We start from the raw sequence: 12302 nt of genomic DNA, 5'->3' as shown, positions 1-12302 counted from the left end.
TTTTTCCCTGAGAAGAAGATATCTGAATGTTGATGGGTACCTTAAAAGATATCTGAATGTTGATGGGTACCTTAAAAGTTTGGAATGCTGATACAGTAATTATTTTTTTGTTTTGTTTGTGTTTTTTATTAAATCTGCTTTTTTTGGGCAGGACAGAGGAATGGGAGGACCTGGAGACATATTTGAGGCCAGGGACCCTTAAACCTAACCCGCGAGTATTCACAGGACCACAATGGCGAATCTTTTTATCTTGTTCTGTTTCTTCTTTATGTTATTTTATTTTTTTTAGTTGTCTTTATTGGAGAGACATCAATTAATAAAATCATACACACTTTAAAATGAAATAAAATAGAATAAAATAAGTAAATGTTAGAAAAAAATTAAAAAGTTGTGTGGGCCAAACTTCACACACCTGTGTTCACATTGAGTCCATGAGCCTCTGGTCATATGATCTTTTTTAGTATAATCTACCCCAAGGAATCCCAGGTAATGATGATGATGATGATGATGATGATGATGATGATTTAAGTGGATATAGGTAACACTCCAGAATCTTCTATTTTATTTATCTCAGTAGTTGAAATTAGAAAGGGGCTTGGAATTGGGGAGAAGAGCAGGACATAGACATAGAGTCTTAGAGCAGTAATGTTCTGATTCAGTGTTTAAATGTTTGAATCAAAGAACCCTTTTTCCAAGTAGGCAGATGTGCCAAAGCCTCAGATAGAAAGGACTTTAACAGGGATGCTCTGTTGCCGTGGTGTCCGAGCCTGCCTGTCGTTCTACCCCAGCTGGCAGTGGGGCACCTGGGGTAGCCTCCTCGAACCCCAATGAACAGAGTTTGAAAACCGCTGATTTTGTTCAACCCTTCATTAACACATGAAAACAACTGAGGCCCAGAGAGGTTGCAGTTTTGATTAAGGTTGCACAACTGGGACAGTGCCTGGGAGTGCGCCTCAGCCCTTGGCCTTGTGTCTCTCTACCCCTAGGGCCAATTCCCTGCACCAGCAGCTGAAAGGGGAGCAGGAGGAGCTGCAGACCCACACTAAGAAGCTGCAGACCTCCCTGAACAACACCCAGCTGCAGGTGAACTGCTGGCAGGCCCAGTGCAACTGCCTGAGGAAGGAGCAGGAAGAGCTGCTCACAGACAACAAGGAGCTGCAAACCTCCCTTCATGAAAGGCAGCTGGAGGTAAACCACTGGCAGGCCTGGTACAATGGGCTGAAGGGGGAGCAAGAGGAGATGCACACACTCACCAAGGAGCTGCAGACCCACGCCAGTGAGCTGCAAACCTCCCTTCATGAAAGGGAGCTGGAGGTGAACCACTGGCAGGCCCAGTGTGAGGGGCTGAAGGCGGAGCTAGAGGAGCTGTATGCTCTCAACAAGGAGCTGCAGGCCGACGCCAATGAGCTGCTCACAGAATACAAGGAGCTGCTCACAGACAACAAGGAGCTGCAAACCTCCCTTCATGAAGGGGAGCTGGAGGTGAACCACTGGCAGGCCCGGTACGATGGGCTGAAGGGGGAGCAAGAGGATATGCACACACTCACCAAGGAGCTGCAGACCCACGCCAGTGAGCTGCAAACCTCCCTTCATGAAGGGGAGCTGGAGGTAAACCACTGGCAGGCCCGGTATGATGGGCTGAAGGGGGAGCAAGAGGAGATGCACACACTCACCAAGGAGCTGCAGACCCACGCCAGTGAGCTGCAAACCTCCCTTCATGAAAGGGAGCTGGAGGTGAACCACTGGCAGGCCCAGTGTGAGGGGCTGAAGGTGGAGCTAGAGGAGCTGTATGCTCTCAACAAGGAGCTGCAGGCCGACGCCAATGAGCTGCTCACAGAATACAAGGAGCTGCTCACAGACAACAAGGAGCTGCAACTGTCCCTGAATGACACGCAGCGGGAAGTGAACAGCTGGCAGGCCCGGTACGAGGAGCTGAAGGGGCAGCAGGAGGAGCTGCAGACTCACAGCAAGAAGCTGCAAACCTCCCTGGACAACACGCAGCTGGAGGTGAACCACTGGCAGGCCCAGTATGAGGGGCTGAAGGCAGAGCAAGAGGAGCTGTACGCCTTCAACAAGGAGCTGTACACCCTCACCAAGGTGCTGTATGCCCTCACCAAGGAGCTGCTCACAGACAACAAGGAGCTGCAACTGTCCCTGAATGACACGCAGCAGGAAGTGAACAGCTGGCAGGGCCGGTATGAGGAGCTGAAGGGGGAGCAGGACGAGCTGCTCACAGACAACAAGAAGCTGCGAACCTCCCTGAACGACACGCAGCTGCAGGTGAACTGCTGGCAGAACCAGTGCAACTGGCTGAGGGAGGAGCTCCAGAGCACGGACATCTCGCTGACCGAGCTGGACAACCGCTGCCAGGTGAGGCCTGGGGCTGGAGGGCCTCAGGACCCTGGGTGGGCCTGTTCCCTGGGCTGACGCCGTGGGCTCAGCCAGGTGGGAATGGGTCCTCATTGGCATCTCTGCTCAAAGGGTGTGTGTGAATGTCACTCAGAGGCAGAGAGGAAGCCAGAGGCAGTTGACTGGGACGAACACCATGACTGGCAGGGGTGTGCTACAGAACACCTTTCACCTGATCTTTGCTTTTTGTCGGGGAGGTGCATGGAAGCATCCAAGTACCGTTTCATCTCCATCCTCTCGACTGAGCACTCTGCTCTCTATGTCATCTCATTTAATTCTCACAATGATCTTGTGAGCTGGGGTTCCCATCCTTGTCCCTCTGAAGTAGCGAGTTGGAACCCCGTTTGTCTGAAGCCAAAGCTTGGGACTTTCCTGCTACACCAACCGCGATGATATTCTAGAGCAGGAGCTGGCCAGCCTCAGCCCAAAATTCAGGTCCAGCTTCATGCCTGTTTGTGTACAGACAACTTTCTAGTAGCCATATTCAAAAAGTAAGAGGAATCAGGTGGGATTAATGTAGGGGTCTGTTTTATTTAACCCTTATATCTAAAATATCACATGTAACCCCAAAAGCTTATTAATGAGATTTTTTAAAATAATATGATTTTTTATTGATTTTTTGAGAGAAACATCCATCAGCTGCCTCCTGCATGCCCTCTACTGGGGAGTGGAGCCAGTAACCCAGGCATGTGCCTTGATCAGTGTGGGGCGCAGCTACAGTGTTTGGACAGGTTCAAGCCTTGGACTGATGAAAGGGCACAGTCCTCTCATTGCGACGTGCAAGGCCCAGCTTGGAGGGCAGAGCCTTCCCAGCACAATTATAGCCAACAGCTACAGTGGTAAGCTTGAACCTGTGGTCCGAACACGTGGCCCCACATGCCTGAGTGATAGAGTTCATGTGCATGTAGTTGAGTAGGACTGAAACCCACGAGAATGTTGTCAACATCTTGATCACGCCCTTCCTTTGCCTCGTGGCATCTGCTATAAAATAAAGACACGGCTTGTGGACGCTGGCGCTGTCTCTATGTCAGAGGAGCAGCATCCCACTGAGACCCAGCTTTCATTCTCTTGCTGTCTTTTCTTAATCCTTCACTGACCCCTCTCAGGGTCACTGAACCAGGCTGAGCTGGCCTGGCACATAAGGCAGCCTGGGGCTGAGTATGCCATGGCCGTGCCGGCTCACCACAAATCAGAAATTACACTGGTGATTTCTTAGTGAATGGGACACTCAACCTACTGAGAAACACACACACCGGGCAGCTTATTAATGAGATACTTTACATTATTTTTAATTGTTATTAAGTCCTCAGAACCTATTATATATTTTGCACTTATGGCTCAGCTCAGACTGGCTGCGTTTTCAGTGCTCAGCAGTCACACGTGGCCAGTGGCTGCCTGATTGGACGGTGCAGCGGCAGAAGGCTTGGCCATCCCCATGGCATTGGCCGTATTGGTCATGCCAGCTGACGTAGATCATACCAAAATGACTATCTTTGTGCACGTGGCCTTTTTCTCCTTTTGGATGTCGATTCCCAGCAGTGGAATCACGGGAGCGTGTGGTGTTTGAGACATTGTCCATCTGTGTTTTAGCTGGTCTCCCGCCTCAAGGGCAACTTGGAGGGAGAAAACCGTCACCTGCAGAGCCAAATCCAAAGGCTGAAAGAGCAGAACCAGAGGCTTCTCCAGGAGGACGTGGAGGACAAGGACCAGCACCAGGAGGAGCAGCAGCAGTACGTGTGAGGGGTGTGGGCTGACGGACGCCCGTCAACAGAGGGGCCGTGGCTTCCAGCTCCACGACTAGACCGCACCATTCTGGGCAGCAGAGAACCCCTGGGTGCATTGGTGTCCCAGGCAAGGGGACGGACCATCCTACCAGCACATCCTTCTCTCGTTTTCCCGGGAATGGTTCTAGATTTCTGCACATAGGGGTGGTTGGCTTTGTTGGCTTTTCAGAGACACTGCCCCATGCCAGACACTTCTTAATCTTCTTTTGGGATCAAGTTCACGTTGAAAAATACAACAGTGATGAAGAGAGGCTCCTAGGGAAGGACTTCAGATCACAGGCTGAGTCCTTTCTGCGTCGGTTTTTCCCTTAATGGGCTGCAGAGTGGGTTGTTGGTGCGCAGTGGCTGTCCTCCCTCTGCGGACATTGTGTTTGACAACAGGCCTGGCCCTGCAAAGTGCACAGAACCAGTTACCTGGTCTCCATGAACCAGTAGGAGTGATGGGATGTGAGCAGAGCTATGTGCACACAGACGTTGAGGAGCACCATGGAGGTAGAAGGAAGCATAGTGGTAGGAGTTGGGGTTCTGCTGCTGACATGGATGGGAAGAAGGCTGGCCAGTGTGTGTGTGGGGGGGATAGGGGCAAGAAGGTGGGGCAAGAAGGAAGGCTGGGGGAGGCAGTGCTCAGCTGTGGAAGGCTTCCATGCCTGGCTAATGAGTCGGATTCACTGGGAATTGGGTGATTAAGGGATGCTGGTGTACAGGGCCTAGGAAGCTGCCAGAAATGAGGGCAGGAGGAAGAGCCTTGGTGCTGGAAACCTTGTGGTTTGGAAGTCAAGTCATCTGAGATGCATCTTGTGGGTCCAGGGTGGTCTTCACCCCTCGGGGCTGTGCTGCTGGGACTGTCCTTCCTTGTGATCGGGAATGGCTGGCCAGTGTGGGACAGAGGGACATGGCCACAGTGACCACTGGGGCACTGTCCCAGCTCCCCGGGGTGACGATTCTGCTCACTGTTCTCCCGGATTCGTCTGCTCATCTACAGGGGGCTCAACACCTACCAAGGATGGTTGACATGGAAAACCTCACTGTACTTTTGGGGTAGAAGTGAGAGTTTGTACCCTGAAGTGGGCTCTCTATAACGCAGCAGCTAAAAATTACCAGCAGAGCTTGGGCAGGTGCAAACTAGAAGAGTAGGGACCTGGTATCCTGGGGGATGATCTGATGACGGTTTTGCATTAGAAAGTGTCTGTAGGAGGTCAGAGAGTGGGCAGGCTTCCTGAGCCTGCTCCAAGGGGAGTCTTCCCCAGCCCTGAGATAGCTGGGCCATGAGTTTGTGGGGCTAAGGGACAGCTGTGGGAACACAATAACACAGACTAGAAGAGCAGAGTCCGAAATGAGGGCGCTGGGAGCAGAGCAGGTCTGTGGCCAGGGACCCAGTGGTTTGCAAGCGATCACTTCTCGCGGGTGCTCACTTTGCGGTGAACTCGCGGGAAAGCCCTTGGATTAGGGGGCCTGGGCACCTTCTTGACTGAAGGAGCCTGAGCAGCTGCCTGGATGCCGAGGACTCATTTTCAAGCAGGGAAAGCTGGGGTCTGAGATGTCAAGGCCACATGGGTGAGGAGAGGCAGGAACTGGACAGGCGCCGGCGGCCCAGTGGGGGGCGCTGTATAGCGAGCACTGCGTGCATGGCTCCTGGACCAGTGATGGCGTACCTTTAGAGCTCGGCGTGTCAGCATTTTGAAAAACCCTAACTTTACTCTGGTGCTGTGTCACATGTAGAAATTTTTTTTAATTAAATCTTTATTGTTCAGATTATTACATTTGTTCCTCTTTTTCCCCCCCATAACTCCCCTCCTCCCAGTTCCTGCCCCACCCTCCGCCCTCACTCCCCACCCACTGTCCTCATCCATAGGTGCACGATTTTTGTCCAGTCTCTTCCCGCATCTCCCACACCACTTTCCCCCCCAAGGATAGTCAGTCCATTCCCTTTCTATGTCCCTGATTCTATTATAATCACCAGTTCATTCTGTTCATCAGATTATTTATTCACTTGATTCTTAGATTCACTTGTTGATAGATGCATATTTGTTGTTCATAATTTGTATCTTTACCTTTTTCTTCCTCTTCCTCTTCTTAAAGGATACCTTTCAGCATTTCATATAATCCTGGTTTGGTGCTGATGAACTCCTTTAGCTTTTCCTTATCTGTGAAGCTCTTTATCTGACCTTCAATTCTGAATGATAGCTTTGCTGGATAAAGTAATCTTGGTTGTAGGTTCTTGGTATTCATCACTTTGAATATTTCTTGCCACTCCCTTCTGGCCTGCAAAGTTTCTGTTGAGAAATCAGCTGACAGTCGTATGGGTATTCCCTTGTAGGTAACTGAGTTTCTTTCTCTTGCTGTTTTTAAGATTCTCTCTTTATCTTTTGCTCTTGGCATTTTAATTATGATGTGTCTTGGTGTGGTCTCTTTGGATTCCTTTTGTTTGGGGTTCTCCGCGCTTCTTGGACCTGTAAGTCTATTTCTTTCACCAGGTAGGGGAAGTTTTCTGTCATTATTTCTTCAAATAGGTTTTCAATATCTTGCTCTCTCTAATCTTCTGGAACCCCTATAATTCTGATGTTGGTACGCTTGAAGCTGTCCCAGAGGCTCCTTACACTATCCTCGCATTTTTGGATTCTTTTTTCATTTTGCTTTTCCGGTTGGGTGTTTTTTGCTTCCTCTCATTTCAAATCATTGACTTGATTCTTGCGCTCCTCTGGTCTGCTGTCGGGAGTCTGTATAATATTCGTTATTTCAGTCCGTGTATGCTTAATTTCTAGTTGATTCCCCAATATAACATCGAGGGTCTCCTTAGTTTTCTTGTAGATCTCATTAAGTTTATCGGCGGCTTCTAAACAGTTCTTGAGAGACCTTAAAAGTGTGGTTCTGAACTCTATTTCTTCCATTGACAATTTTGTCCTGTTTCTTTGTCTCCGCATTTTGTTATGCTTCCTTGGTGCACCCCCTAGTGGTCTTTGTTCGCAGTCTTATAGTTAAACCTTGATTGTTGTAGCTAATACCAGGGAGAGTTTGACCTCCAGGCCAAGTGGCTATGAGAATCAGCTGTGTCAGCAGTGAGAGAACTTCTGTCCTCTAGGGAGGTGCTAATCTAGCCTTTGCCTGAGGCTATCCGGCAAATGCCTCTGTGCAGGGCTTGGGCAGGGCGGGTCGCACAGGATCAACAGGGTGGGCCGGAGAGAGCAATTATGGGGGCTCTCAGTCCTGTCCCCAGGGGCTCTGCCTCTCTGAGTCCCAGCACCTGCTGCAAAGCTGGGAGAGAAAGCTGCACTCGCTCTGACTGAAGCCAGACAGTCCCGCTTCTCCCGTTTGAGTCTGGGTCCCTAAAGACTCGCCTGTATCTGGAGCTCAGAGTCTGCGACTCCCTCCCGATTGAAAACAACAACCGCGCCCTCCACCACCAGCGGGCTCCACGCACTCCGCACCTCAGAATTTGACTTCAGCACTGCGCCTCCTCTGAGTGTCCGTATGCGTTTCTCTTTCCTCCTAGTTGTAGGACTTCCACTCAGCCAGCGTTCCTGTGGTTCTGGGTGATGTCGGTTCCGTCTTTTAGTTTCACTTTTGAAGTAGTTGTTCAAAGCAGCAAACTCCGGCATTAACCTATGCCGCCATCTTGGTTCTCCCACATGTAGAAATTTTTTGATATTTACAACCATAGTAAAACAAAGACTTATATTCTTGATATTTATTTCATATATTTGAATGCCATTTAACAAAGAAAAATCAACCAAAAAATGAGTTCGCGTGTCACCTCTGACACGCGTGTCATAGGTTCGCCATCACTGTCCTAGACAGACAACAGGAAAGCATGCCATGCCCTCTGCTTCAGGAAGGCCAGGCTCCCTCTCCCAGGAGCAGGGGTGCCCTCTGGCAGCCCAAGGTTTAAGAGGTGTCTCTCTGGTCCTTTCTGTGTTTTTAAAAATGTGAACTGACTTCCCACGTTTAGGAATTAAGAGATTGTGCTTCAGAGCTGGGGCTTCTGGATCCTTCGGGAAAAGCAGTCAGAAGCTCCACCACATGGAGAGCGGCGCTTCGTTTGCAGGCCCCGCGTTAGGTCCCAGGTGGCACCAAGCGCTCAGCCTCGCCATAGCCCCCACTCCACCCTCAGGTCCTCCCAGGCCGCTTTGCTCCTGATCTTCTCTGTCTGGCTCCCAAAAGGCTTTGAGTTTGCTTCACTAGAAGTGTTAGCAGAAGCCCAACATTGGAGTGGGCCCAGGTCGGAGGTCTGACTTTGCTAAACTGACCTTTTTAATCTGATGTGCGTCTAAGTCACCGAGGGCAGACGCCTCTCCACACTAAAGGTATCGTTGGGCTGCACCCGCAGGAGCTAGCCTAGCCCTGGGTCTGACCCGAGTGCCCAACGTCCTGAGCTGACATGGCAGGAACCCTCGGGGTTTCCTAGCTTGAGTGTCAGATGGTTCGGGGTCTCTCTCCTGAGGTGATGTCCAGCCTGACCCTAGGTGTTCAGCTGTCTCCTCGACGTGTTAGGCTCCTGGACCCACGTCACATGCTTCCATCCCCGTATTCCCAACTCAGGGGTCATGGTGGTCATGAGCACCGTGATGTCTGAGTCCCAGAAACACACTGGCTCCTTCTGGGCCAGGTCCCAGGCAGGGTGATGCGTCAATTTATGTGTTTTATTTTAAAAAACAGACTGTTTTTCTCTCTCCTCTGTTAGAGACAAATTCAATGCCTTACAGAGACAAAATGAAAAACTGGAAGAAAAAAGCATGGCTCAGCACAAGTTCCATGATCCAGCGCCAAAGAAGTGAGTTGATTTAAGCGTCAGTAGCTTACACCCAGGACAGAAAGCTTGCTTTTTCACGAGTGGGGGAAGCTGTAGCACCTAGAGCAGCGGCCAGTTTGTTGGGCCCGTACCTTCCGCTGTATGGCAGGTCCCTGTGTGCAGGTCCATCCCAGCATGGAAAGAATTTAGAGTTTCTTTCAGTCCCGCCCTCAGTTCTCAGGGTTATCCTATGAGGGATGGTGAATGCTGCTGGCCAGGAGCCTGTTTAAGGGCAGAGTCTGTGCTTTTAGAGCCACTAAAGCAGGCATATCAGCTTTTGTCTCAAGATTGCCGGACCTAGAAAATCATGCTTCTGTTTTGGGAAGGAAGCTTGGGGCGGATACCTGGACCAGCACCCCTGTCTTCAAGCACAGGAACCTTTTGTTCTGCCCTCCATTCCTCTGGGTTCACTGGACCCCCCCAGGGCAGGTTCACAAACACATTCCCTTCCCCGGAGAGCAGCAGCCCGGTGGTGGGCCGATTTGACCCCCAAGACTGCCAGCCTCCATCCAGCAGGGCTTCCCCCTGGGCCCGGGCCTGAGCCCAGAAGCAGGGCCTTCCCATTGTCCTGTCCCAGCCCAGGCTTGAGGTCAAATCACCATGAGTCCCGCATGGCCTCTCTGTAGAAATCACAAAATTTCAGAACCTCCGCCTGACCCTTCTGTCGACAGGGAAATTGAGGCACCGATGAGGAAATTGAGTGGCTTGTGTAAGCACAGTGCTGTTTCATGGCAGAGCCAGGACCAGAACCCAGCTGTGGTCCTTGTTACATTAGAATGCTTCATTTCCTGTTAGCTGCAGTGAATTACCTTTTACATTCACTATTTTCATTTATTTAGTTATTTTTCCTATCCTCACCCGAGGATATATTTCCCATTGAGATTTAGAGAGAGTAGGGGTGGGAGGAAGGGAAAGGGGAAATGAGAGAGGGAGACAGGGTAGGAGGGAGGGAGGGAGAGAGAGAGAGAGAGAGATAGAGAGAGAGAAGGAGAGAGAGAGAGACATCTATGTGAGAGAGACACATCAATTGGTGTCCATCTTCATACACCTTGACCGGGGCCGGGGATCAAACCTGCAACCCAGGTATGTGCCCTTGTTGGGGGATCAAACCCACCACCCATCAGTGCTCAGGCCGACGCTCAACCACCAGGCAACACCACCCAGGGCTCACTGTTTTTAATTCAAACGGCCCACTCTCCTACCCTCTTCCCCTCACCCAGATTCCTCAATGACGAGAATGGGCAGAGAATGCCAGCCAATTTCATGTATTATTACACCTAGCAGAAAATGAGGAGGTCCCTGACTCTTTCTGAAAATGGCGTTTTGGTGGAATTTTGCCAACCAGCATGATTAGGTCAGCACGGCACCACTTCCTGCACTTGGCACAGTAATCAAGAGCTGAGAGCTGGGTGTGAAGTTCTGTTTTCCCGAGGGGCTAGTGTGGGTTCCTGCCATTTGAAGGCCTCCACCACCCCTGGGTCTGTGCAGATTAACTGCACATTGTGTGCCACCTCCTGAGCCCAGGGGGGATGAGCATGGTGATGGAAACGAGCACCCTCATTCTGAACCAGATTAAGCGCCACCTTCTCAGGCTGGTGATGGAAATCCCAGCTCGAGTAGGGCACCCAGACACCTGCTAGAGGGGCAGTGAGGCTTGGTTGTGTCCTAAAAACCTACTTCTTACAGGAAAAAGCACTGGATTGGAGCCAAAGTCTTAGTCAAACTCATCAAACTAAAGAAAGGGGGATCCAGAGAACGACCAAAGTCAACCCCACAGAGGCCTCCCTGGCCGCTGGGGTCCTCAGACCAGGCCTCGCCCAGTACTTCTCAGCCTCTTCAATCGCAGCTGGAACCCCTCGAGGCCACCCCATGCTGCTCAAAGGTGACAGAAGAGCAAGACACCTGCAGGGGGCCCAGGGGAAAAGGTAGGAAGGGCTTACCTGGCTGCAGGCGGGAAGTGAAGGGGGGAGGATCTCAGGTCTCCCTCAGGGATGGGAGAACCAAGGAGACTGCGTGCTAGGTGTGTACATGCGTGCATGTGTGTGTGTGTGTGTGTGTGTGTGTGTGTGTGTGTGTGTGTAGGAGCCTGAAGGGGGCATGCTACACACACCACATCTGTCTCCTTTGGTATGTGAACACCCAAGTAGGAAATATAAACCCCTGTCAGTGTGGCTGCATGTTCTCCCAGAACAATTCAGGTCCTTCAGCATGAGGAGCCTCACAAATCATGGACACTGTGGTAGGGACTCGAATATCCAGAACTGATCTCCACACAGTTCCTGCAGAGATAGCTCCACAGCGGATGTTTCCTCCAGGCCACTTCTGTAGGGAGATCCCCGGTGCATTTAACACGTGATGGACAGCTGCAAGGTCTTCAGCGAGGCCTCCTGTGGCTCTGATCTTCCTGTCACTGTGACAAGCGGGTCCAGTTTTCTTCTCTGACTTGATCTGTCCTTGAGTCCTGCCACCACGGTGTGCACTGCACCTCATCATTCAGGGTTGTCATGTGGAATTTCCAGAGCTTTTGAAGTGGATTCCTACTTGCATGTGCTGTATGTATTTCATCGAATCTAAGAGGCTGTCAGACAAGGGTGCTCACATAAGAAGAAGATAAATGGGTTGTGGCAGTGACGATTTTGTCACAGTTGCCACCTGGTCGACAGTGACTGTGAGACAGGCTCGAAGCTGCATCCTGATTTCAGAGATGTTAAGGTTTGGGAGAGGGGGAAAGTGCATCTTACTTGCCTTAAACATGGCTTAGTTTTCAATTTACTTTTAAATATCATGTTCTACATGACTTACCTATAAACCTGCCAAACGTGCACCCTGAGCATTTAAATTTTATGAAGGACACCAGGACTTCCTGAAGACCAACCCAGGCCTGAGACTCATGCCCTTTCAGGGGCAGCTGTGACAGCACCAGGGCCCCTGACAAGCCGCCTCTTGAGTGTGACCTGTGCACACGCCTTTCTGGGTGACATTCACCACTTCGGGACCTGGTGTGTCCCTCGAAACTCAAAAAACACAATGTGTACATGCATCCATACTAGTGTTTGGGGACTAATGCTTGCATTCCAAGTCTTTACAGGAGGTGAATTAGGTAAAATCCTCACATGCAGGGAAATGATAACAAACTTATTAACATTTATCTAGAGGTATCTGTTGCCTCTGGTTTTCATACAGGATACATAATTTTTTTCACACTCACACCTCCCCTTGTGTTATTGTCTAAGTTGAGTTAATTAATGATAATCAGCCGAATTGACTTAGCAACCCTTTCAGAGAAAAGATGCTTGACTGCCCAGGCTGGTTTTTCTCAGTGG

At 50.5% G+C, this 12302-nt stretch overlaps 1 protein-coding gene across 1 annotated transcript in view; it reads left to right on the top strand.

Annotated features, from left to right (window-relative positions):
* Positions 1–12302, top strand: part of LOC132211298 (protein Daple-like) — a 75440-nt gene that overhangs the window by 23241 nt on the left and 39897 nt on the right. Inside the window, 5 exon segments of the mRNA XM_059656041.1 lie at positions 987–1083; positions 2281–2370; positions 4000–4145; positions 8872–8961; positions 10666–10904. Coding sequence (XP_059512024.1) covers positions 987–1083; positions 2281–2370; positions 4000–4145; positions 8872–8961; positions 10666–10904 — 662 coding nt within the window.

Source organism: Myotis daubentonii, chromosome 10 (genome assembly GCF_963259705.1).
Source record: "Myotis daubentonii chromosome 10, mMyoDau2.1, whole genome shotgun sequence".
NCBI lineage: Eukaryota > Metazoa > Chordata > Mammalia > Chiroptera > Vespertilionidae > Myotis > Myotis daubentonii.
The sequence above is the reverse complement of the archived record's forward strand: the minus strand, read 5'-3'. Positions and strand labels throughout refer to the sequence as shown.